A 27,791-nucleotide genomic window follows, 5' to 3' on the forward strand; every position below is an offset into this window, starting at 1 on the left:
AGTGGTATTTCGACTACATTTGATATGCTTATTGATATGGTTAGATTTAAGTGTATCATCTTGCTGTTTATTTCCTATTTATCCCATCTACCCTTTGTTTGCTTTTTTCCTCCTTTTTGCCTTCTTTTAAATTATTTTTTATGTTTCCATTTATCTCCTTTGTTTGTTGATTAGCTTGTCATTGTTATTTTATTGATTGCCTTATGGTTTATAGTGTACAGTGCATCTTTAACTTATCACAGTCTACCTTCAGTTATGTTATACTACTTTATGTATAGTATAAGAATCTTCTAATAGTTTGTTTCTGTTTTTCCTCTCCCAGCTTTTATCTTACTGTTGTCATACATTTTATTTTCACATATATCATAAACTCATGAATACATTGTTGTTTTTATTTAAACAATCAATTTCTGGGCTTCCCTGGTGGCACAGTGGTTGAGAGTCTGCCTGCCGATGCAGGGGACACGGGTTCGTGCCCTGGTCCAGGAAGATCCCACATGCCGCAGAGCGGCTAGGCCCGTGAGCCATGGCCGCTGAGCCTGCGCGTCCAGAGCCTGTGCTCTGCAACGGGAGAGGCCACAGCAGTGAGAGGCCCGCATACTGCAAAAAAAAAAAATTAATTAATTAAAAAAAATCAATTTCTAATAGTGATTTAAATGATAATAAAAAAATCATACTCATCTAGTTACAATTTCCAGTGTTTTGTTCCTTTGTGTAGGTCCATGTTTCCATCTTATGCGTGAATAACTTCCTTTAGTATATCTTATAGTGCAGGTTTGCTAGTGATGGATTCTTTTTTTTTTTTTTTGGTATGTCTGGAAATGTCTTTATTTTGCTTTTTTTTGCCTTTGTTTTTGAAAGATTCTAAGGATTCTAGTACTTTATGATATACTAGTGTCTTTTTTTAAAAAATTTTATTTATTTTTGGCTGCATTGGATCTTCGTTGCTGCATGCAGGCTTTCTCTAGTTGCGGCAAGCGGGGGCTACTCTTGATTGCGGTTGCGGGCTTCTCATGGTGGTGGCTTCCTCTTGTTGCAGAGCATGGGCTCTCGGCGCACAGGCTCAGTAGTTGTGGCACGTGGGCTCAGTAGTTGTGACTCGCGGGCTTAGTTGCTCCACAGCATGTGGGATCTTCCCGGACCAGGGCTCCAACCTGTGTCCCCTGCATTGGCAAGCGGATTCTTAACCACTGCGCCACCAGGGAAGCCCACTAGTGTCTTCTTACTTGCATTGTTTCCAAGGAGAAATCTGCTGTCATCCTTTTTTTTTTTTTGGCTTCTCTGACCTGTCTTCTTCTGTGGCTGCTTTTCACATTTTCTCTTTATCCCTGCTTTTGAGTAGTTTGATTATGATGTCTCAGTGTAGGGTTGTTTTTTTTTTTGGTTTTTTTGGTTCATGTTTTTTGTGCTTGGGCTTGTTGAGCTTCTTGGACTTTGGGTTTATTATTTTAATCAAATTTGGAAAAAAATTTGAACATTATTTCTTTTATTTATTTATTTATTTGGCCACGCTGCGCAGCATGCGGGACCTTAGTTCCCCAACCAGGGATCGAAACTGTGCCCCCTGCAGTGGAAATGTGGAGTCTTCACCACTGGACTGCCAGGGAAGTCCCTGAGCATTATTTCTTTATATGTTTTTCTACCTTCCTCTACTTTTGGGGACTCTAGTTACATGCATATTAAGCTGCTTGAAGCATAGCTCACTACTGTTCCTTTCATTTTTGGCAGTCTGCTTTTTTCTTGTCTTTTGTTTTTGCTAGTTTCTCTTTCTATGTCTTTAGGTTCACTAATCTTTTCTTCTTCCCTGTCTAATCTGTTAATCCAATCCATTGTATTTTTTATCTCAGACATTGTAGTTTAATCCCTAGAAGTTCAACTTTTTAATATCTTCCATATCTTTACCTAACTTTTGAACATATGGAATGCCATTATAATAACTTTTAATGTTTATTTCTGCAAATCTAACATCTGTGTTAATTTTGGATTATTTTTGATTGATTGTTCTCCTCATCATAGATTGTTTTTTTCTGCTTCTTTATACTCCAGACATTGGATGCCTGCCATTGTGAATTTTACCTTTTTAGGTGCTTGATATTTTTTCTATTTACGAATATTTTTGAACTTTGTTTTGGCATGTAGTTAATTTTTTGGAAACAGTTTGATTCTTTCAAGTTTTGCTTTATGGTTTGTTAGGTGGGTCAGGAGAATTGCTTAGTCTAGGGCTAATTATTTCCCATTACCAAGGAAACACCTTCCCCATTACCAAGGAAAGTACCTAATATCTCATGAATTGTGAGTTTTTGCAGGCTGGCTGATGGAAATGACTGTTCTAGGTTCTATATGTGAACATGTGCTGTGTTCTAATTTTTTCAATTAAAAAAAATTTTTTTTTTTTTTCCTGGCCTTGGGTAGTTTTCTCATATTTATGTGCTGATCTATACTCTGGTGAATACTCAGGGATTCCCTGTATAGATTTCTGGAATTATTTCTCTGTGGAATTCTTTTCTGTCTGGAACTCTGTCCCGTTCACTTTAGTGGCATTGATTTTCCTAGACTCTCAGTTCTGCCTCCTCCCTTAACTCAGGAAGCTTGCCTGGCTCCATTTGGTTCTCCTTCCTCGGGTTGTGGCCTTGAAACCCTCAAGGCAGTAAGATGTGGCATTTGAAGGGGCTCATTTCATTTGCTTCCCATCTGTTAGAGATCATTGTCTTTCACTGCCTGATGTTCAGTGTCTGGAAAACCACTATTTATGTATTTTATCTGCTTTTTTGGTTGTTTTTGGATGAGGGGATAAATCCAGTATTTGTTACTCTATCTTGGGCTGAGGTACAAAAACACTGACATGCAAAATTTTAAAAAGCCTTTATTCTGATAACAGGTTTTATTTAATTAACTCTTATTAATAAAGTATACTTTTGGAGTAAAGAATAGTATCATTATAATGTTTTTTTACTTTTGAGTTAAATAGTACTTTGCTTGTAAAAAACTGAGGAAAAAATGATATTACCCATCTTTTTTAGAGAATATGTTTTTAAATGGGATGCTTATCTCTAATTATGCACATATTTGTAGTACAGTATTATATGCGGTATTCTCATAGCTATATTTACCAGTCACCTAAGTGGACTTTTTTCTGTATATGTGCTCTCAGAAAATCTGTTGGATTTTGCTCTTTGGAAGAGTACCTTTTGCTTTTAGAGAAGAGGGCCCACAACCTGTTAGACGTTTACCCTCATCTGTGTTCACTGCTGGATTTTCCTGAAGACATGTAATGTCAGGTTTCTTAATATTTAAGTTAGGCACTTTGAGCTTGTCATTTATAAGGTTGGTCTGACGTTCATAAGTTAGATAGAATTTGCATGGTATATATCTTTCCATCCCTTTACTTTTAACTTAAATATATCTTTGTATATTTATATTTAAAGTGCATTTCGTTAAGTAGCTTATTGGTGATCATTTCACAATATACACAAATACCTAATCGTTATACTGAACTCCTGAAACTAATATAATGTTATATGTCAATAATATCTCAAAGAAAGTGCATTTCTTGTATAGATGATATATTTGGATTTTGCTTTTTGCAAATCACTATGATAATCTCTGTCTTTTAATTGGCATGCTTAGACTGTTCACATTTATTTTAATTCTTGATATGGTTTTATTAACATACACCAGCTTTGTTGTTCTCTATTTTTATTAGATTTTTTTTACCCTTCTCCTCCTCATGATAATTTCTGAGGTAGATATTATTGTCCTCATTTCACGGCGGAGTAATTAATTGGGGTAAGAGTGAGTCTTACTCAATGAATAGTAATTGGCATAGCTGGGATCCAGGTCTTTTGAGTTGGAGTCTGTTAAATAAATCTTGGTTTGAAATGTGAACCACTCTTTTGCTTACTGATTAACCATCTGCGTTAAAACATCTTTTCAGGGACTTCCCTGGTGGCGCAGCGGTTAAGAATCCTCCTGCCAATGCGGGGAATGTGGGTTTGAGCCCTGGTCCAGGAAGATCCCACATGCCGCAGAGCAACTAAGCCTGTGTGCCACAACTACTGAGCCTGTGCTCTAGAGACCGCGTGCCACAACTACTGAAGCCCACGCACCTAGAGCCTGTGCTCCACAACAAGAGAAGCCACCGCAATGAGAGGCCCGTGCACCGCAATGAAGAGTAGCCCCCACTCACTGCAACTAGAGAAATCTGAGTGCAGCAATGAAGACCCAATGCAGCCAAAAACAAACAAACAAATAAATAAATAAAAAAACACCTTTTCAGAGGTGCTCATATTCCCTATAATTTGCCTTCCATAGTTATTTTTTTCCTGGTAATTAATTATAGTTAGAGGGCAATGTGTTTTAATCTCTTTAGGCCTTAGACTGCCTATTTTTTTAATTTAAAAATTTTTTTTATTATTATTTTTTAATATCTATTGGAGTATAATTGCTTTACAATGGTGTGTTAGTTTCTGCTGTATAACAAAGTGAATCAGCTATGCGTATATATATAGCCCCATATCCCCTCCCTCTTGCGTCTCCCTCCCACCCTCCCTATCCCACCCCTCGAGGTGGACACAAAGCAGCGAGCTGATCTCCCTGTGCTATACGGCTGCTTCCCACTAGCTATCTCTTTTACATTTGGTAGTGTATATATGTCCATGCCACTCTCTCACTTCGTCCCAGCTTACCCTTCCCCCTCCCCATGTCCTCAAGTCCATTCTCTATGTCTGTGTCTTTATTCGTGTCCTGCCCCTAGGTTCTTCAGAACCATTTTTTTTAGATTCTATACATATGTGTTAGCATATGGTATTTGTTTTTCTCTTTCTGACTTCACTCTGTATGACAGTCTCTGGGTCCATCTACCTCACTACAAATAGCTCAATTCCATTTCTTTTTATGGCTGAGTAATATGACATTGTATATATGTGCCACATTTTCTTTATCCATTCATCTGTCGATGGACACTTAGATTGCTTCCATGTCCTGGCTATTGTAAATAGAGCTACAATGAACATTGTGATACATGACTCTTTTTGAATTATGGTTTTCTCAGGGTGTATGCCCAGTAGTGGGATTGCTGGGTTGTATGGTAGTTCTATTTTTAGTTTTTAAAGGAACCGCCATACTGTTCTCCATAGTGGTTTATCAATTTACATTCCCACCAACAGTGCAAGAGGGCTCCCTTTTCTCCACACCCTCTCCAGCATTTACTGTTTGTAGATTTTTTGTTGATGGCCATTCTGACTGGTGTGAGGTGATACCTCATTGTAGTTTTGAGTTGCATTTCTCTAATGATTAGTGATGTTGAGCATTCTTTCATGTGTTTGTTGGCAATCTGTATATCTTCTTGGGAGAAATGTCTATTTAGGTCTTCTGCCCATTTTTGGATTAGGTTGTTTGTTTTTTTGATAGTTAGCTGCATGAGCTGCTTGTATATTTTCGAGATTAATCCTTTGTCAGTTGCTTGGTTTGCAAATATTTTCTCCCATTCTGAGGGTTGTCTTTTCGTCTTGTTTATGGTTTCCTTTGCTGTGCAAAAGCTTTTAAGTTTCATTAGGTCCCATTTGTTTATTTTTGTTTTTATTTCCATTTCTCTAGGAGGTGGGTCAAAAAGGATCTTGCTGTGATTTATGTCATGGAGTGTTCTGCCTGTGTTTTCCTCTAAGAGTTTTATAGTGTCTGGCCTTACATTTAGGTCTTTAACCCATTTTGAGTTTATTTTTGTGTATGGTGTTAGGGAGTGTTGTAATTTCATTCTTTTACATGTAGTTGTCCAGTTTTCCCAGCACCGCTTATTGAAGAGGCTAGACTGCCTATTTTTTTATATTATTATTATTTTTAAAAATATTTATTTATGTATTTATTTGTTTATTTTGGCTGCACCGGGTCTTAGTTGCGGCACTCGGGATCTTTGTTGTGGCATGTGGGAATTTTTTAGTTGTGGCATGCAGACTCTTATTTGCGGCATGCATGCGGGATCTAGTTCCCCGACCAGGGATCAAACCCAGTTCCCCTGCATTGGGAGTGCAGAGTCTCACCCACTGGACCACCAGGCAAGTCCCCAGACTGCCTGTTTTTAAATGCACATGTAGTATTTTAATGCTAGAATGTACCCTAGAGATAATTTACTATCAGCCCTTCATTTTGTAGTTGAGATGTATCTTAGACTTTTTAAGCAGTGATTGAGATCACTGTATTTTAAATACTTTCATAATCTAAGAGCACTGGCCTCATTGACTAACAGATCAGTGGATTATGGATTAATTTGATTAATTAATAGGTAGACTTGCATTTTTCTATTCCATGGCTATATATCCTTTGGATTCCTCTAGTATATGGAGTTGGCGAGCTACTTCCCAGGAATTGGCTGCTTGTTTTTGTAAAAAAGTTTTTTTGAACACACCCCATTCATTTAGTTATGTTGTTTATGGCTGCTTTCACTTCACAAAGGCAGAGTTGAGTACTGACAGAAACTGTATGACTCTCAAAACCTAAAATATTACTATCTGGCCCTTTAAGAAAAAAATGTTGGCTTCTATAATAGAGTTGTGGATTTTTGTGGATCTAAAAATGCCTACTTTAAACCAACTAATTAAAATTATAAGCAAGCCTGTGAATAACTATTAACTTAAATAAATAACTTGAGATCTCATCCATACCAAAATACTATGAAAGAATGTAAATTTTCAACAGATATGTGTTTGGCTTTAATATTTTCTTTTTTCTTATCATACACTAGTGTAAGCATAACTAAAAATCACTTAGTCACTTGAATTCTGGTTTGAAAGGTGAGAGGGAGGAACTACTTACGGATGCCTGAGAAAATGTTGCTGCCAGAAGCTGAGATAAGGAACCCAGGAGAGGGGAACAGTTTTGGTGAACAGAGATCGTAGAGGACTGGAGCTGGGCAAGAGGCAGACAATTTTTGACGACGTTCCATTTTGTCTAGCAAATGACTCACTATCATTGATCAGGGTTTATTGTAAGCTACAAGCAGAGTATTTTTGTCAGGTAGGTTACAAAGATGTGCTGGTTCTTAAAATGTAAGTACACTTTTTTCTTTTTTCTCTATAACGGAACTTAGTTTCTTTGAACTCCGCATGAATTTATGTGTGTTGTTTGTGTGTATATATATGTGCAGAGGATGAAGTAAGGAAGAAAGAAAAAGAGGAACCTATTAAATAATTCTGGTCAAAAGATCCCCTGAGATATAGTTTATTTTTTAAACAGTAATAGAAAAAATCCTTTAAGGTAGGTGTTCTTCTTTATCTCTGAGATTATTAACTTAATGTTTTACCATAGTTTTGGTAATTATATTTCTTATCATCTGCTCAGTTATCCATCTTGCAGTTAGGTACTCTAAAAGAAAAGAAGTTTAGGTTTTTATAACACTGAAATTTAACACTGGCAATTAAGGTTAACCGTTCTCATTGAGAGAGAGGGAAGTGATGCCTTGCCTTAGGTTTATTTGGAGTAATACTGAATAGGGGTTTTAACTCAGATTCTGAGTATCTGTATAAGTAAGTCAGTGTTTTTTATGTTATCAAATTTACATACACAGGAAAGTATGTATAAAATGTATGTATACAGTATAAAGAATTTTAGTAGAAGGAACACTCATGTACCACTATCTACATTAAGAAATAGATTATTGATAGATATTTTATATTACCTTATTTCTAATAGAAAATGAATTCAAGTTAATCTGAAACTTCAAGGTGATGAAAGTTTTTTTTTTTTTTTTTCCCTTAAGACCAAAAAAAGCTCTGGAGAGTATTAAGGGATTAAACATTGAGATTAGGAAGAGGTTAGAAAGGGTTAGCCTTAATGCTGGTATTAAAATACTATATATAATAGATTCTTAAAGCAAGAGAATTTCTCATTGTCATTTAATTAGAAGGGCCATGCAACCTAGATTTTCCTCTCTAGCTTTATTGAGGTATAATTGACAAAGTTATATACATTTAAAGTATATAACATGATGATTGTTATATACATGTAACATGATGTATATGTTACAAAATGATTACCACAGTAAGGTTTAGTTAACACATTCATCACCTCATATGGTTACCTTTTTTTCGTGGTAAGAACTAAGATCTACTTTCTTAGCAAATTTCAAGTATATAATACAGTATTGTTAACTGTAGTCACCATGCTGTACATTAGATCGCCAGAGATTTTTTATCTTACAACTGGAAGTTTGTACACTGTGACCAACAATCCATTTCCCCCATCCCAAGCCCCTGACAACCACCATTCTACTCTCTGTTTCTGAGTTCAACTTATTTTAGATTGCACTTACAAGTGAGATCATACAATATTTGTCTTTCTCTGACTTATTTCACTTAGCATAATGCCCCTTAAGTTCATCCATATTGTCACAAATCGCAGGATTTCCCTCTTTTATGGCAGAATGATTTTTTCCATTGTATGTGTATCACATTTTCTTTATCCATCATGTTTTAGCTGACACTGAGTTGTTTCCATGTCTTTGCTGTTGTGACAGTGCTACAGTGGACATGGGGATGCAGATGCTTTTTGAGATAGTGATTTAATTTCCTTCAAATAGATTGAAAAGTGAGGATTGCTGGATCATATGCTAGTTCTATTTTTAATTTTTTGAGGAACCTCATACTGTTTTCCATAATGCTGTACCAATTTACATTCCCACTAACAGTGAACAAGAGTCCTCCCTTCTCCACATCTTCTTCAATACTAGTTCTTTCATGTCTTTTTGAATAAAAGCCATTCTACCAGATGTGAGGTGATGCCTCATTGTCATTTTTTTCTTTATTCTTTTTTTAACATCTTTATTGGAGTATAATTGCTTTACAATGGTGTGTTAGTTTCTGCTGTATAACAAAGTGAATCAGCTGTACATATACATATATCCCCATATCCCCTCCCTCTTGCGTCTCCCTCCCACCCTCCCTATCCCACCCCTCTAGGTGGTCACAAAGCACCGAGCTGATCTCCCTGCGCTATGCGGCTGCTTCCCACTGGCTATCTGTTTTACATTTGGTAGTGTATATATGTCCATGCCACTCTCTCACTTCATCCCAGCTTCCTCTTCTCCGTGTCCTCAAGTCCATTCTCTACGTCTGCATCTTTATTTGTATCCTGCCCGTAGATTCTTCAGAACCTTTTTTTTTTTTTTTTTTAGCTTCCATGTATATGTGTTAGCATACGGTATTTGTTTTCCTCTTTCTGACTTACTTCACTCTGTTTGACAGACTCTAGGTCAATCCACCTCACTACAAATAACTCAATTTCATTTCTTTTTTTTTTTTAAAAATTTATTTTTGCTGTGTTGGGTCTTCGTTTCTGTGCGAGGGCTTTCTCTAGTTGTGGCAAGCGGGGGCCACTCTTCATCGCGGTGCGTGGGCCTCTCACTATCATGGCCTCTCTTGTTGCGGAGCACAGGCTCCAGACGCACAGGCTCAGTAGTTGTGGCTCACGGGCCTAGTTGCTCCGCGGCATGTGGGATCCTCCCAGATCAGGGCTCGAACCCGTGTCCCCTGCATTAGCAGGCAGATTCTCAACCACTGCACCACTAGGGAAGCCCCAATTTCATTTCTTTTTATGGCTGAGTAATATTCCATTGTATGTATGTGTCACATCTTCTTTATCCATTCAGTTGTCAGTGGACACTTAGGTTGCTTCCATGTCCTGGCTATTGTAAATAGAGCTGCAATGAGCATTGTGATACATGACTCTTTTTGAATTATGGTTTTCTTAGGATATATGCCCAGTAGTGGGATTGCTGGGTCATATGGCAGTTCTATTTTTAGTTTTTTAAGGACCCTCTATACTGTTCTCCATAGTGGCTATATCAATTTACATTCCCACCAACAGTGCAGGAGGGTTCCGTTTTCTCCACACCCTCTCCAGCCTTTATTGTTTGTAGGTTTTTTGATGATGGCCATTCTGACAGGTGTGAGGTGATACCTCATTGTAGTTTTGATTTACATTTCTCTAAAGATTAGTGGTGTTGAGCATCCTTTCATGTGTTTGTTGGCAATCTGTATATCTTCTTGGGAGAAATGTCTATTTAGGTCTTCTGCCCACTTTTGGATTAGGTTGTTTGTTTTGATATTGAGCTGCACAAGCTACTTGTAAATTTTGGAGATTAATCCTTTGTCAGTTGCTTCATTTGCAAATATTTTCTCCCATTCTGAGGGTTGTCTTTTCACCTTGTTTATGGTTTCCTTTGCTGTGCAAAAGCTTTTAAGGTTCATTGGGTCCCATTTGTTTATTTTTGTTTTTATTTCCATTTCTCTAGGAGGTGGGTGCAAAAGGAGCTTGCTGTGATTTATGTCATAGAGTGTTCTGCCTATGTTTTCCTCTAAGAGTTTTACAGTGTCTGGCCTTACATTTAGGTCTTTAATCCACTTTGAGTTTATTTTTGTGTATGGTGTTAGGGAGTGTTCTAATTTCATTCTTATGCCTGTAGATGTCCAGTTTTCCCAGCACCACTTATTGAAGAGGCTGTCCTTTCTCCACTGTACATTCCTGCCTCCTTTATCAAAGATAAGGTGACCATATGTGCGTGGGTTTATCTCTGGACTTTTTATCCTGTTCCATTGATCTATATTTCTCTTTTTATGCCAGTACCATACTGTCTTGATTACTGTAGCTTTGTAGTATCGTCTGAAGTCCTGAAGCCTGATTCGTCCAGGTCCGTTTTTCCTTCTCAAGGTTGCTTTGGCTATTCGGGGTCTTTTGTGTTTCCATACAGATTCTGAAATTTTTTGTTCTAGTTCTGTGAAAAATGCCATTGGCAGTTTGATGGGTATTGCATTGAATCTGCAGATTGCTTTGGGTAGTATAGTCTTTTCACAGTGTTGATTCTTCTAATCCAAGAACATGGTATATCTCTCCATCTGTTTCTATCATCTTTAATTTCTTTCTTCAGTGCCTTACAGTTTTCTGCATACAGGTCTTTTTTCTCCTTAGGTAGGTTTATTCCTAGGTATTTTATTCTTTTTGTTGCTGTGATAAATGGGAGCGTTTCGTTAATTTCTCTTTCAGATTTTTCATCATTAGTGTATAGGAATGCAAGAGATTTCTGTGCATTAATTTTGTATCCTGCTACTTTACCAAATTCATTGATGAGCTCTAGTAGTTTTCTGGTAGCCTCTTTAGGCTTCTCTATGTATAGTATTGTGTCATCTGCAAACAGTGACAGCTTTACTTCTTCTTTTCCGATTTGGATTCCTTGTTTTGCTTTTTCTTCTCTGATTGCTGTGGTTAAAACTTCCAAAACTATGTTGAATAATAGTGGTGAGAGTGGACAATCTTGTCTTCTTCCTGATCTTAGAGGAAATGGTTTCAGTTTTTCACCATTGAGAATGATGTTGGCTGTGGGTTTTTCATGTATGGGCTTTATTACGTTGAGGCAAGTTCCCTCTATGCCTACTTTCTGGAGGGTTTTTATCATAAATGGGTATTGAATTTAATTGAAAGCTTTTTCTGCATCTATTGAGATGATCATATGGTTTTTATTCTTCAGTTTGTTAATATGGTGTATCACATTGATTGATTTGCATATATTGAAGAATCCTTGCATTCCTAGGATAAACCCCACTTGATCATGGTGCATGATCCTTCTAATGTGCTGTTGGATTCTGTTTGCTAGTATTTTGTTGAGGATTTTTACATCTATGTTCATCGATATTGGCCTGTTGTTTCCTTTCTTTGTGACATCTTTGTCTGGTTTTGGTGTCAGGGTGATGGTGACTTCGTAGAATGTTTTTGGGAGTGTTCCTCCCTCTGCTATATTTTGGAAGAGTTTGAGAAGGATAGGTGTTAGTTCTTCTCTAAACGTTTGATAGAATTCACCTGTGAAGCCATCTGGTCCTGGGCTTTTGTTTGTTGGAAGATTTTTAATCACAGTCTCAATTTCAGTGCTTGTGATTGGTCTGTTTAGATTTTCTGTTTCTTCCTGGTTCAGTCTCGGAAGGTTGTGCTTTTCTAAGAATTTGTCCATTTCTTCCAGGTTGTCTATTTTATTGGCATAGAGTTGCTTGTAGTAACGTCTCATGATCCTTTGTATTTCTGTAGTGTCAGTTGTTACTTCTCCTTTTTCATTTCTAATTCTATTGATTTGAGTCTTCTCCCTTTTCTTCTTGATGAGTCTGGCTAATGGTTTATCAATTTTGTTTATCTTCTCAAGGAACCAGCTTTCAATTTTATTGATCTTTGCTGTTGTTTCCTTTATTTCTTTTTCATTGATTTCTGATCTGATCTTTAAGATTTCTTTCCTTCTGCTAACTTTGGGGTTTTTTTTTTGTTTTTTCTCTAATTGCTTTAGGTGTAAGGTTAGGTTGTTTGTTTGAGATGTTTCTTGTTTCTTGAGGTAGGATTGTATTGCTATAAACTTCCCTCTTAGAACTGCTTTTGCTCCATCCCATCAGTTTTGGGTCATTGTGTTTTCACTGTCATTTGTTTCTAGATATTTTTTGATTTCCTCTTTGATTTTTCAGTGATCTCTTGGTTATTTTGTAGTGTATTGTGTAGCGTCCACGTGTTTGTATTTTTTACAGATTTTTTCCAGTGATTGTTATCTAGTCTCATAGCGTTGTGGTCAAGAAAAGGTACTTGATATGATTTCAATTTTCTTAAATTTACCAAGGGTTGAATTGCGCCACAAGATATGATCTATCCTGGAAAATGTTCCATGAGCACTTGAGAAGAAAGTGTATTTTGTTGTTTCTGGATGGAACGTCCTATAAATATCAATTAAGTCCATCTTGTTTAATGTATCATTTAAAGCTTCTGTTCCCTTATTTATTTTCATTTTGTATGATCTGTCCATTGGTGGAAGTAGGGTGTTTAAGTTACCTACTATGATTGTGTTACTGTTGATTTCCCCTTTTATGGCTGTTAGCATTTGCCTTATGTATTGAGGTGCTTGTATGTTGAGTGCATAAATATTTACAATTGTTATATCTTCTTTTTGGATTGATCCCTTGATCATTATGTAGTGTCCTTGTTTGTGTCTAGTAATAGTCTTTATTTTAAAGTGTATTTCGTATGTTATGAGAATTGCTACTCCAGCTTTCTTTTGATTTCCATTTGCATGGAATATCTTCTTTTATCCCCTCACTTTCAGTCTGTATGTGTCCCTAGGTCTGAAGTGGGTCTCTTGTAGACAGCATATATACAGGTCTTGTTTTTGTATCCATTCAGCCAGTCTATGTCTTTTGGTTGGAGCATTTAATCCATTTACATTTAAGGTAGTTATGTATGTTTGTATTACCATTTTCTTAATTGTTTTGGGTTTGTTATTGTAGTTCTTTTCCTTCTCTTGTGTTTCCTGCCTAGAGAAGTTCCTTTAGCATTTGTTTTAAAGCTGGTTTGGTGGTGCTGAATTCCTTTAGCTTTTGCTTATCTGTAAAGGTTGTCGAATCTGAATGAGACCCTTGCTGGGTAGAGTAATCTTGTTGTAGGTTTTTCCCTTTCATCACTTTGAATATGTCCACCACTCACTTCTGGCTTTCAGAGTTTCTGTGGAAATATTAGCTGTTAACCTTATGGGAATTCCCTTATATGTTATTTGTTTTTCCCTTGCTGTTTTTTTTTTTTTTTTGCGGTACGCGGGCCTCTCACTCTTATGGCCTCTCCCGTTGCGGAGTACAGGCTCTGGATGCGCAGGCTCAGCGGCCATGTCTCACAGGCCCAGCTGCTCCGTGGCATGTGGAATCTTCACGGACCAGGGCAGGAACCTGTATCCCCTGCATCGGCAGGCGGACTCTCAACCACTGCGCCACCAGGGAACCCCCGCCCATTTTCTAATTGGGTTGTTTGTTTTTTTGGTATTGAGCTGTATGAGCTGTTTGTATATTTTGGAGATTAATCCTTTGTCCGTTGTTTCATTTGCAAATATTTTTTTCCATTCTGAGGGTTGTCTTTTCATCTTGTTTATGGTTTCCTTTGCTGTGCAAAAGCTTTTAAGTTTCATTAGGTCCCATTTGTTTATTTTTGTTTTTATTTTCATTACTCTAGGAGGTGGCTCAGAAAAGATCTTGCGTGGTTTATGTCAAAGAGTGGTTTTTCTATGTTTTCCTTTAAGAGTTTTATAGTGTCTGGTCTTACATTAAGTCTTTAATCCATTTGGGGTTTATTTTTGTGTATGGTGTTACGTAGTGCTATCACAAGTAATGGACCTGGAACTGTAATTAAAAATCTTCCAAGAAACAAAAGTCCAGGACCAGATGGCTTCATAGGCGAATTCTATCAAACCTTTAGAGAAGGGCTAACACCAGACCTTCTCAAACTCTTCCAAAAAATTGCAGAGGGAGGAATACTCCCAAATTCATTCTACGAAGTCACCATCACCCTGATACCAAAACCAGAAAAAGATATCACAAAAAAAGAAAATTATAGACCAATATCATTGATGAACATAGATGTAAAAACCCTGAACAAAATACTAGCAAACAGAATCCAACAACATATTAAAAAGGTTATACACCATGATCAAGTGGGATTTATCCCAGGGATGCAAGGATTCTTCAGTATACCCAAATCAATCAGTGTGATACACCATGTTAACAAATTAAGGAATAAAAACTATATGATCATCTCAATAGATGTAGGAAAAGCTTTTGACAAAATTCAATACCCATTTATGATAAAAACTCTCCAGATAATCAGCATAAAGGGAACCTACCTCAACATAATAAAGGCCATATATGACCAGCCCACAGCAAACATCATACTCAGTGTTAAAGAACTGAAAGCATTTCCACCAAGATCAGGAACAAGACAAGGATGTCCACTCTCACCACTCTTATTCAACATAGTTTTGGAAGTCCTAGCCACGGCAATCAGAGAAGAAAAAGAAATAAAAGGAATAAAATTGGAAAAGAAGAAGTAAAACTGTTATTGTTTTCAGAAGACATGATACTGTACATAGAAAATCCTGAAGGTGCTACCAGAAAACTACTAGAGCTAATCAATGAATTTGGAATGTTGCAGGATACAAAATTAATGCACAGAAATCTCTTGCATTTCTATACACTAACAACGAAAGATCAGAACGAGAAATTAAGGAAACAATCCCATTTACCATTGCAACAAAAAGAATAAAATACCTAGGAATAAACCTACCTAAGGAGGTGAAAGGCTTGTACTCAGAAAACTATAAAACACTGATGAAAGAAATCAAAGATGACAAAAAGAGAAATATACCATGTTCTTGGATTGGAAGAATCAATATTGTGAAAATGACTATACTACCCAAAGCAATCTACAGATTCAGTGCAATCCCTATCAGACTACCAATGGCATTTTTCACAGAATTAGAACAAAAAACTTTTGCAATTTGTATGGAAACACAAAAGACCCCAAGTAATCAAAGCAATCCTGAGAAAGAAAAAAGGATCTGGGGGAATATTTCACCTCACTTTTTCCTGGCTTGTGAGATTTCTGTTGAGAAATCCACTTGTAGACTTATGGGGGCTCCCTTGTGTGATGATTCACTTTCCTCTTGCAGCTTTCAAATTTCTCTCTCTGTCTTTGACTTTTGATAACTTAGTTATAATGTGTCTCAATGAGCCCTTTTTGGACTAAACTGTTTAGGGACTTCAGGGCCTCAGGAATCTTGATGTCCATTTATTTCCCCAGTTGGGGAAGTTTTCAGCCATTTTATCTTTGAGGAAACTTTTGATCCCCTTCTCTCTTCTCTTTTTGTGATTCCCATAATCCATATATTGATTCTTTAAAAAACTTTTTAATTTATTTTTTAATTTATGGCTGCGCCAGGTCTTAGTTGCGGTGTACAGGATATTCATTGTGGCATGTGGGATTTTTAGTTGCAGCATGTGGGTTCTTAGTTGTGGCATGTGGACTTCTTAGTTGTGGCACGTGAAATCTTAATTGTTACATGCATGCAGGATCTAGTTCCCCAACCAGGGATTGAACCCGGGCCTCCTGCACTGTGAGTGCAGAGTCCTACCCACTCGACCACCAGGGAAGTCCCCACATACTGATTCTTTGTTTTTCCATAAGTCCTTTTGGCTTTCCTCATTCGTTCTCATTTCTTTTTCGTTTTGCTCATCTGACTGGATAATTTCAATTTACTTGTTTTTGAGTTCACTGATTCTTCTGCTTGGTTGAAGTCTCCTGTTGAAGTTTTGTGTTAAATTTTTTAGTTCAGTCATTATATTCGTCAGCTCTAGGATTTCCGTTTATTTTTTAAAGTGGTTTCCATATCTTTTACACTTGTTTTATTCATGTATTTTCACCCTATTTTCAGTTATCTGTGTTTTCTTATAGTTCACAAAACTTCTTTAGGAGTCTTATTTTGAATTCCTTGTTGTTCAGTTCATAGATCTCCATTTCTTCAGGGTCAGTTATTGGAGCTTTATTAATTTTTTTTGGTGGTTTCAGGTTTAGTTGATTTCTTTGTGATCCTTCTGTCCTTGTGTTGGCATCTGTGCATTTGAGGAAGTGGTCTTCTTAGGTTCACTTTGTCAGGGAGAGACCTCCAGTCAGGCCAGTTTGGGATTCTGGATGGGCCAACTGGTAGTGTACACTAGCAGGCAGCATTTGCTTTCAGCATGTCTAGTGAGGTGGGGCCACTGCCCATGCTTTGAGGTTGGAGTGGCCTGCTGGCTCGGTTCCATAGTTGGATGAATCTACTGGTTAGGCTTCCTGGGTGGGTGGGGCTGCTGGCTTGGATCCATGGTCAAGTGGGGCCACTGTCTGGGCTCCATAATCACCTCTGGTTGTGCAGGGTCACACACTGGGTTCCCTGGCTGGGTGGTGTAGCTGTTTGGACTCTGTGATTGGGTGGGGTCGCAGGCTGGGTTCTTAATCACTGCTGGTTGGGTGGGTCCCAAGGCTGTGCTCCCTGGCCAGATGCCGGTCTGTACTTCCCGTTGGGTCAGATTTTTTGAATTAGCCCTGATTTTGATATTCTCTTTGATTGTTTCTTCAAACCATTGAAAGCTAAGGGAATTACAATATTTCATTATTTTGGCTAGCCTACATCTTCCAGCTTATCTCTTTTATCTGGACACCATATGAGAATTCTTTCTTTGACTGTGGTTTGAGAAAATGTCTTCATAGATATGGTGGAAAAGAGTTCCAGATTAGAAATTAGGCAGTCCTGACTCTAATCTCCCATGGATTATTGGGTCAAATGGATGTGCATTCATACTTTTGGTAGTCCTCATATTTGGTATGTTAATTTGCATTCTCTCCAACAGTACAATCAGAATATCTGTCACTTTATTACCTGGTCAGGACAGTATATCATCAAACTTTTGGTCTTTGCAAATATGATAGGTTCAAAAAAGTTGTCCCAATGTGGTTTTTTTTCGTTTTTGGTCCATGTGTTATTCACAGGTGTGTTATTTAATTTCCAAATTTGGGGAACTTTTTTAGGTATGTCGATTACTGATTTCCAGTTTAATGTGTGGTCTGAGAGCATACTTTATGTAATGTCAGTTTAAAATGCTTCAATTCCACAAAGTTGATAAGATCCATATATCCTTTTTTTGATATTTTCTGCTTGTCGGTATTGCCGTAAATCTCTGGTCTGGTCTAATTTCAGTTCCAGTGATAAGACTGGATCCATTGTATGTTTAGGCAGTCATGTCTTATTGAGGGAGTGTAGTAGTCTACTCACTGCCATAACGTATTACCACAGCCTTGGGGGCTTAAACAACAGAAATTTATTTCTGGAGGCTGGATCAAGGTGCTGGCGGGTTTGGTTTCTCCTGAGGTCTCACTCCTTGGCCTGCAGATGACCACCTTCTCTCTGTACACCTGGTGTCTCTTTCTCTTCTTATAAGGACACCAGTCCTATTGGACTAGGGCCCCACCCTGTGATTTCATTTAATTACCTTCTCAAAGGTCCTGTTTCCAAATACAGTCACACTGGGAATTAGGACTTCAATGTATGAATGTTAGGAGGCCTCAATTGAGTTCTTAATAACAGGAGGGGCATGGAGAGTGGGTATATGTGTTGGAAATATTTGTCTTGTGCTAATCCTATGCAATGTAGTCAATGTATATGTTGATAAATGTATACAATGATTATTTGGAAATACTATCTGTATGTTTAAGTTAATTATATGATTCTGAGTTGATAATATATGCTTCCTTCTTAAAAATCTAAAATGAAATGAGACATTTTATGAGCAGTGGAATGAGCATCCAGCTGTTGTAGGGTGTAGTGTTCTGTTAGGTCTAATTGGTTGATAGTATTTTTAGTAGTTATCTATTTCTGTGTAACGAATCACTCCCAAACTGAGCAGCTTAAAATGACAAACATTTCTTATTTTATACTTTTTGTATGCCAAGGATTCTGAAGTGGCTTAGGTGTGTGGTTATGGCATAGTGTCTCTCAAGAGGTTGTAGTCAAGATCTTGGCTGGGGTTACAGTCTTCTGAACGCTTCTTGGGATGGGAGGATCCACTTCTAAGATGGGTCACCCACATGGCTGTTAATAGGAGGGTCAGTTTCTCAAAATGTGGGCTTATCATAGGGCTGCTTATTAGATTTACTTTCATTTTTTGTGCAGATGTGATGACAATGAATTTTCCTAAATTTTTTCTGAAAAGTTTTTATTTCTCAGTTTAGAAAGTTATTTTGTGTTAAGAATTCTGGATTTGCAGATTTGTTTTCTTTTAGCACTTTAAATGTGTCTCTCCGTTGTGTTCTGGATTGTGTGATTTCTGATGAAAAGTCTGCTATCTTTTGTATCTTGGTTGCTCTGTACATAATGGATCGTTTTCTGGTTGCTTTGAAGATTTTCTTGTTGTCACTGATTTCAGCAATTTGATTATGATGTGACTTGGTATGGCTTAAAAAAAAGTGTCTTATGCTTGGGGTTTGATAAGTTCTTACATGTGTGATTTTATGGTTTTCAACAAATTTGGAAAAATTTTGGCCATTCTTCACATGTTTGTTCTGTCTCACCTTCTCCCCTTTTTGGGATTCCAATATAATACAATATTGCTTGTTATTATCCCACACCTCACAAAGACTCTGTTCTTTTTCTCAGTCTCCATGCTTTATTTTGTATAGTTTCTTATTGCTTTGTCAGTAAATTACTGATCTTTTCTTTCTTGTGTCTAATCTACTGTTATCCCATCAGGTATATATTTTTTGTTTCTAATGTTGTATTTTTCATCTATAGAAGTTTGATATGGGTCTTATTTATTTATTATCATGGTGTAAGGTGTGAGGAGATTCTCCCCTGCCACCCCAAAACTGGCTGGTTATTCATTTATCTCAGTACCATTTCTCTGAATGAGCCATGTTTCCTCATAGATTTGAAATCTGCCTTTGTCATAAATTAAATTCCACATATATTTGATTCTGTTTGTGGACTCACAGCAATTAATCTGTCCATTGATAACGTCTTTTCATGTACCATTACCACATTGTTTTCTTTCTGCCTTCAAGCATTTAATTTATAATTTATTTATTATCTTAAAAGTTAAATACATTGAGTCTTTAATTTTGCTTTCAAATCTTCTGATCTTATATGCCTTCTCTAATTGAATTTAGAACTTTTAGTTTTCATAAATATTTTACTTTTACTTTTCTAGTACTTTAGGCCCCAATAAATAATATTAAACTTACATAGATGGAATTTAAAATGTTTCCTTTTGTTTCTTAACTATTCATGTAATCTAACAGTTTTAGACATGAGATGAATCTGTACCTTAATCAAGCCATACATATTAAAGATGTAGAAATGTATATCTAGAGAAATGGTATAAGTACACATATAGGTGAATTTCTGTCCCAACTTCCACTTGGTTTACTTTATAGTTTATTTAATTGCATTTATCATTAACGTCTACTCTCTAGAATGTAAGCTCCCTAAAAGCTAGATAACAAGACTTTTTTTTAAACACTTTTTTCTTTTTTAAAAAAAATATTTATTTATTCATTCATTCATTCATTCATTCTGTGCTGGGTCTTAGTTGTGGCATGTGGGATCTTAGTTGTGGCATGCGGACTTCTTAGTTGTGGCATGTGGGCTTCTTAGTTGCAGCATGTGGACTCTTAGTTGTAGCATGCATGTGGGATCTAGTTACCTGACCAGGGATCGAACCCGGGTCCCCTGCATTGGGAGCGTGGAGTCTTACCCACCGGACCACCAGGGAAGTTCCAACAACACTGTTTTGATTATTTTAACTTCAAAATAAGTTAATACCTGATAAAACTATTCTACTTTCATTACACTTATTTTACAGAATTTTCTTAGCTATTCTTAATTTTCTGTTGGAACTTCAGAATCATCTTGTTTGTTCCTTACTGATATTTTTTCTGAGGTCATATTAAATACATAGATTAGTTAGATACAATATATCTTTACGATATGCCTTTTGTGATCTTCAGGAGTCTTTTAACAATTTTATTGGTTAGGTGTGTCATTTAGTGTTTCTGATACTTCCCTATCTGTAAAATGAAGAGAAGAGAATATTTCAGGGGCTTTTTTAAAAATATAAATTTATTTATTTATTTGTTTTTATTTTTGGCTGTGTTGGGTCTTCGTTGCTGCACATGGGCTTTCTCTAGTTGAGGCAAGCAGGAGCTACTCTTCGTTGCGGTGCGTGGGCTTCTCATTGCAGAGCATGAGTTGTAGAGTGCAGGCTCAGTAGTTGTGGTGCATGGTCTTAGTCGCTCCGCGGCATGTGGGATCTTCCCCAGGCCAGGGATCGAACCCACATCCCCTGCATTGGCAGGTGGATTCTTAACCACTGTGCCACCAGGGAAGCCGCTATTTCAGGGGCTTTTAATTTGGGACGCATAACTCTCCAGAGATCTCTATGAATTACCTTGAATTATATGCAAAATCATGTATTTGTATGTAATTTGTGCTAAGTTGGGAATGTAGTGTACATGCCACAGTCTAATTTTTAGGGGAGCTTATTTCAGATGCTTCTCTAATTTTTGAAATGTGTGGTTGAGTTATTTGAGTTGGCTTCTCCTTGCCTTTCTGCCCCCAACCAAGTCTCAGTAATTTGGAAATGGATGACCAGAATGCTCTGGTCGTTTTTCTTTCCTCCCTTCTCTGTTCTTCTCATCCTATCCCTTTCCCTCCTGTCCTATTCTGCCCGCTCTCTTTTTCTCAGCATACAAGAACTCTGCTTTTAGTCATTTAAATTTGGTATCAGTGGAATCACAAGGAGGGTTTCTGGAGTGCTGGTAATATTATGTGGCTTGGTCTGATTGGTGCCTGCATGGGTGTGTTCAGTTTGTGACACTTCATTGAGCTGCACACTTAGCTTTTGAGCAATCTTCTGTCAGTTATATGTCAATGAAAAATTTTTAAAAAGTTGAGGTAAAATTAAATTTGGAGAGATTATTTTATCAACTGTTTCTATACTTCTATTTGACCATTCTATTTATTTCCATAGCATCCTGTTTCTTTAAGAAATACTTAGCCTTCTTACTCATTCAAAACCATTGGATTCCTTGAGGAAAATATCTGTGACCTGTGAACTGCAAATGCAAACACATTACTTCCTGCCATTTTTCCTTTGGAACCATACCAGTTGTCTAAAAAGCCCTTTTGCTGTTCGCTTGGGGAGAGATCTTTAGTACCTGATTATATGCAGTTGCATTTGTCATACCTCTTGACAATATGTTCTACCCACAGAGCTTTGCATGCCTAGCATAGCTCCTTCATTTCATTTGGTCTGTAGCCCAAATATCACCTCTTCAGAAAGCCCTTCCCTGACAAACCGAATTTAAAGGCACCTAATGGCTGCGTTCTATAAATAATGCTGTGATATTATTTTTGTAGAGCGTATTTTTCATATTTATATTTTTGTTTCTCTCTCCTCTGCCCTGCCCTCTTTCCCTCCCCCCTCCCCCCTCCTCCAGTAGAAAGTTACCTCCATGAGAGCAAGGCCTCTATTCCTAAGGCCTAAGTGCCAGGCATATAGTGGTTCTTAAAATCATATTTGAAAATCTGGGATTATTAAATGGGTTTCTGTTTTTCCTTTAATTGGACGCCCTTGAAATCATTTTTGGAGTTCTACTATTAGATTAAATCTTTGTTTCACCAAGCCTTTATTGAGCACTTGCTATGTAATATGTAAGATGCTTTAGTTCCCCACACTATTTTCTCAGCGTGAAATACAAAAACCAGTTTTGTTTGTTGATCTTATAGTATCTTATAGTTACTCTTGTAAACTCAGTCCCTAGGTTGCTTAGGCCATTCTTGCTGCTCCTTCAGCTTAGTTCCAGGTTGAATTGTCACTCCTTGAACCCACTGCACACCGTTCAAATGCTCTTCACTCTCTGTCCAGTAGCTCTTTTTGAATTAATTTCTTTCCTACACAGAAAGTGTCTAAGAGAGCTTTCTGTGCCCTCCTTTATCTAATCTTTTCTCTCTTCCTGCTTTTTCATTGTATCCTTTAGTCTTTGTGCCCCAGTATGTCTTCCCTTTCTTCTCTTCTGGCTTTCCTTTTTCTTTCCTTCACATTCATGCTTGTAAGCACTTCAGTTAAATTATCTTAGATCACCACAGGTTTCACAGAGCCGATTCTTTTTTTTTTAATCTTTAAAGGTTTTTAAAATAGAGTAGGATTTTAAAAATTTCTTTGATTTTACTTAGATTTTGTGTACCCCATCTGAAAGAAGTTCTTAAGTTTCTATTTCCCTTTAAATAAAGATTTGGACTTTAAGGTGTAATACTTTCTAATTTTTTTCATTCTATGATAAATATGAAAATGATATTTGGATGGGACACACAGACAACTGAGGAGGCTGCCCAGACCCTCCTGGTCTGTCAGCCTGAGGACTGATGAAATCCATGTCTCTACACTGTAATCTATTGACCTGATGTTTGGAAGCTCTTTCGTAAGAGTAGATAGACTTCAGTAGTATGTGAACACTTGGTTTTATTTTTTTTGGTTGTGTATATTTTTCTTTTTTTAAAAATTTATTTATTTATTTATTCATTCATTCATTCGTTCTGCACCAGGTCTTGGTTGTGGCACTTGGGATCTTCATTGCAGCATGCAGCCTTCTTAGTTGTGGCATGCAGACGCTTAGTTGAGGCATGCGGACTTCTTACTTGGGGCATGCGGACTTCTTAGTTGCGGCATGCATGCAGGATCTAGTTCCCTGACCAAGTATCGAACCTGGGCCCCCTGCATTGGAAGTGCAGAGTCTTACCCACTGGACCACCTGTGTATATTTTTCTTAAGAAAGAGTTATAACTTTCATTAGATTCTCAAAGGTGTCCATGAGTCAAAAAAGGTTAAGAGTTAATGTTCAAACTGTGGAACTAAAGCCAAATGAATGGCATAACTTATTGTTTTTGGAGTAAATTTTTTTTGTTTTGATTACACAGTTTTACATATATTTGCCATGCAAAATTCAAACATTGTAGGTAGAATTAATGTAGAAAGTAAAAGTATGCTATAACCCAGTTAATTTCCACAAAATTTGGTGTACATTTCTCTAAATATTTTTCTCCTTACATATATTATTTTTTTCTATTCTTTCTCCAAAATATATGTGTGTGTATATGTGTGTGTGTGTGTGTGTGTGTGTGTGTGTGTGTGTATATATGCGCTATGTAATTCTTTTCTCCCTTATTTTGGATATAATTCTATTTCAGTACTTGTTGATCTTCCTCATTCTTTTTAATAAATGCAAAGTATTTTATTGATCTACTCTAATTTGGTTAATCTTTATTCTGTTACTGAACACGTAAGTTGTTTCTAACTTTTTTGCATTGCAAACTGTGGTACAGTGAATATATCTGTAGATATATCTTGCAAATTTAGGATTATTTCTGTATAATAAATTACTAGAAATAGAAATGCTAAGCTAGGGTTATGAACACATTAAGTTTTAGTAGATATTGTCAAAATGACACCCAAAACTGGATCCATGTGTATGATAACAAATTTCTGAACATGCTTTCCAACAATGAATTAGTAAAGTGAATTTTCCCTAACCTGCAAGATGAAAAAACATGTTTGTGTTACCAAAAATTTCAACCATGCACAAAGGTAGAGACAGCAGAACATTCAACCTCCATATACCCATCATTGGACTCAATGTTTATCAAGATTTTTGCCACATTTGCCTCATTTGCCCTTTTTTCTCTTTTGCTAAAGTATTTTCAAACAAATCCCAAACATTGTGTGACACGCTTCAGTATTCATCTTTAAAAAATATGAATATTTCCTTCCTTTTAAAAAATTTTTAATTTTTTAGTACAGAAAATTTCAGACATATAAAAGCAATGAGTATAACCCAACTGATATGACATTTTATTAGGAAAAAACTCCTTTGGTGCTATTTATTTATTTATTTTCTTGGCTGTGTTGGGTCTTTTCTAGTGTGGTGAGCAGGGGCTACTCTTTGTTGCGGGGCGTGGGCTTCTCATTGTGGTGGTTTCTCTTGTTGCAGAGCACGGGCTCTAGGCTCGTGGGCTTCAGTAGTTGTGGCACATGGGCTCAGTAGTTGTAGCTCGCGGGCTCTAGAGTGCAGGCTCAGTAGTTGTGGCGCATGGGCTTAGTTGCTCCGTGGCATGTAGGATCTTCCTGGACCAGGGCTCGAACCTGTGTCACCTGCATTGGCAGGCGGGTTCTTAACCACTGCGCCACGAGGGAAGTCCCGTTTGGTGATGTTTTTTAAGGACCAGTTAAAGCTACATTCTTTTGATTTGGTGCCTTAAAAATCTGAAGGGAGTGGTACTTTTCTGGCTTTGATATTGCCCCACATTCTGCTTAATGAGTGTAATATAAGAAAACCCCTTATCAGTCTCCCAGTTTCTACAATTAACAACTCAAGCTGGGCTTGGTATACTCCCAGTTACTTCCCTTCACCCAACCAGATTATTCTGAAGCAAGTCGCATACATTGTAGCATTTTATTCATAAATATTTATATAGATACATGTAAAAGACAAGACTTTCCTATTCAATGATAACCACAATGTTGTTGTCATACCTACACAAGATAATTCCTTAATATTATCAAATATCCGCAAACATTTTCTTACGTAATCACGGTGCCATTATCTTACCTAATAAAACTATGTAACGAACTAGTACCCAGTTCTTAATTGGACTTCCCCTGTTGTCTAAAAAATGCCTGTTTCAAGTTGGTTTGTTAGAATCAGTAAACACATAGTTATTGGGTTTCTCAGGCCTCTTTAATAAGTGATCCTTCTACCTCCTTTTTCTCCCTGCCACTGACAGGTTGCAGAAACGGAGTCAGTTGTCCTGTATAATGGTCTACATTCATGATTTGTCTATTTATTTATTTTTGCGGTGTCATTTAACTTGTTCCTTTATCTCTTATGTTTCCTATAAATGGAAGTTAGCTCTAGAGACTTGGTGTCATTCAAGGTCATCTTGTTTGGTAAAAACTCTTTGTAAATGGTGCTCTGTACTTCACAGGCATCATAGCATCTGATTTTTTCTCACTTCTAATGATACTGAGATTGATAAGGATGTAACAGTCTGATCTCTAAGTGGAAAATTTCCCCTCAAGCCTTCCTTTAATGGCTCCATTGCATGGGTCAGTTATTTTAGTAGGTATCACAAAATGGTGATTCTCTATTTATTCATTTTTTATTTTAATAAACTTCATTTCTTTGATTATTAGAGAACTTGAGCATCTTTTCATATGTTTCTTAGCCATTCACTTTTTTGGTGAATTGTTTATGACTTTGGCTGATTTTTCTATTGAATTATTTTCTTTTTTAATCCATTTTTCTAGAGTCAAACATCATAGATATTAATCTTTCATCTGTTTTATCTATTGTAAATATTTTTTGGTAACACAATAATTGTTTTCTGCATAGAAACTTTTGATTTATGTAGCCAATTTTTATCTTTCTTTTATGACTTTTGGTTTCAAATCTTACTTATTAGACTTCTGTTCTTTGAGATAATATAGGGGAATAGTTCATTTTCTTACTAGTAATTTTTTTCACATTTGATTTTTGATCTGTATGGAATATATAATAGTTTGTATATGGTGTAAGATAAGGATCAAATTTATCTCCTGCATGGAATCAATTGTCCTATAGCAATTTATTGAAAGTCTTCTACCCCCCCCCGCCCCCCACATTGATTAACATAGTCATTACATAGTCTATTTCTAGACTCCATTGTGGTCCATTGATGTTATCACATTACCACAGATTTTACTTTAATTTTAAAAAATCTTTATTGGAATATAGTTGATTTACAATGTTGTGTTAGTTTCTGCTGTACAGCAAAGTGAATCAGTTATACATATACATATATCTACTGTTTTTTAGATTATCTTCCCATATAGGTCATTATAGAGAGATTACTACAGATCTTAAATTATGTTAGCTTTATACTATGTTTTAAAGTCTAGGTCACTGTCATTAATTATTTTTTTAAAGTTTTATATATTTTTTTAACATATATATTCTTCCATTTGAACTTTAGAATTAGTTTGTGATTAGTCCCATTGGGATTTAAATCCAATGTCATTAAGTTTGGTGGAAGTGACATTTTTTAGAAAAATAAAAGTTTTTTCCACTTGAGAATGTAGTTTTTCTCTATTCAGATCTCTTACGTTTTTCAGCTAAAATAGTTTCTCCACCCATCGTAATAAGTTTCTTTCTAGGTATGTTGTATGTTTAGTGTGGTTATTTTGTGTTTGGTCACAAAATACCTTATTAGTGACTATTTGGATTGTGAACATAGAATAGTTTATTTCATTTTTGCTCAAATATTCCAACCATACTTTAAAATAAGTATAAATAAGATTAGAAGGAATGTGCATACTTAAGTGTATAAATTTTTCAAATAAACTTTAAGTATTGATATTACTTATCTATTCATTAATGCAATAAGTTCGAAACAGTTAAGGAATAGAAAATGCAAATTCTTGGGAATGATCAGTTTGTACTTAATGGTTTATGAAGGGTAAAAGTAATAAAGTAATACTTGCAAGTAATAAATTGTAGTTAAAAAATATAAACTCTGTAATGAGATTTTGTTTTTGTATTCTAATTGGAATCTAACTAGAATGGTCTTTTATTAGGAAGAAATCTTCCTAAGTGCCAGTTTTTATTTAAAGACCAATTAAAACTATATTCTTTTAACTTGGTGCCTTAAAAATCATAAAAGTAATACATTGGCTTTGATATTGGCCCACATTCTGTTTATGGATATTGTAAATAGAAGTAATAGATTTCTTAGCCATTAATTCTTTTCTTTTTCATATTACAGGTTTTGCAAAAGGCATCAAATTAAATCAAGTTCAAATATTCCCTGTGTCCCCAAAGACTTACTGATGATGTCTGAATTTGTTCTTCCAAGATTTATTTTTTGTCTTATTCAGTACTTAAGAGAAGGCTATAATGAACCAGGTATGTTTAATCCACTTTTCATTAGTACTCTTTTTAAGTTCTCAGCAAAGTTTAGCACTAATAATGAGGTGAATTTTTTCAGATACCATTTTTTTGCTTAACATTTTTTATGTGATGACTATGAAATACAGAGACTAAATAAAAACATACTAAATATCAATTATATAACCTCATTGATACTTGTAGGCACAGTTTGGCAGTCTCTGCTGCTGGGATCGTAAATGTTTCTGATCAAACTTATTTGGCCTTTTGCAGATGAGGAAATAATTATTTTATGGGGTTAAAGTGACTTTATTTGTGATTCTGTTATAATAGAGCATAATTAAGAAGTCCTGGAAATGTTTGACTTTAACTTAGATTTTTAGAAGATAAAAATTTCACCAATATCTTTCCCTCCCCCTCTCTCCCCCTCTTTTTTGTAGAGGTCTATACATTTT

General features: G+C 36.3%; 1 protein-coding gene across 9 annotated transcripts in view; it reads left to right on the forward strand.

The window, feature by feature from the left end:
- Positions 1-27,791, forward strand: part of UBR3 (ubiquitin protein ligase E3 component n-recognin 3) — a 233,013-nt gene that overhangs the window by 14,660 nt on the left and 190,562 nt on the right. For all 9 annotated transcript variants that reach the window (XR_007478396.1, XM_049712251.1, XM_033423543.2 and 6 more), the window contains exon 2: positions 27,215-27,354. Coding sequence is in view for 8 of the 9 variants with exons in the window: in XM_049712251.1 (XP_049568208.1) it covers positions 27,215-27,354 (140 nt within the window). In the remaining variant the exon portion in view is untranslated. The remainder of the gene's footprint in view (positions 1-27,214; positions 27,355-27,791) is intronic.

This window comes from Orcinus orca, chromosome 7, assembly GCF_937001465.1.
Source record: "Orcinus orca chromosome 7, mOrcOrc1.1, whole genome shotgun sequence".
Lineage (NCBI taxonomy): Eukaryota > Metazoa > Chordata > Mammalia > Artiodactyla > Delphinidae > Orcinus > Orcinus orca.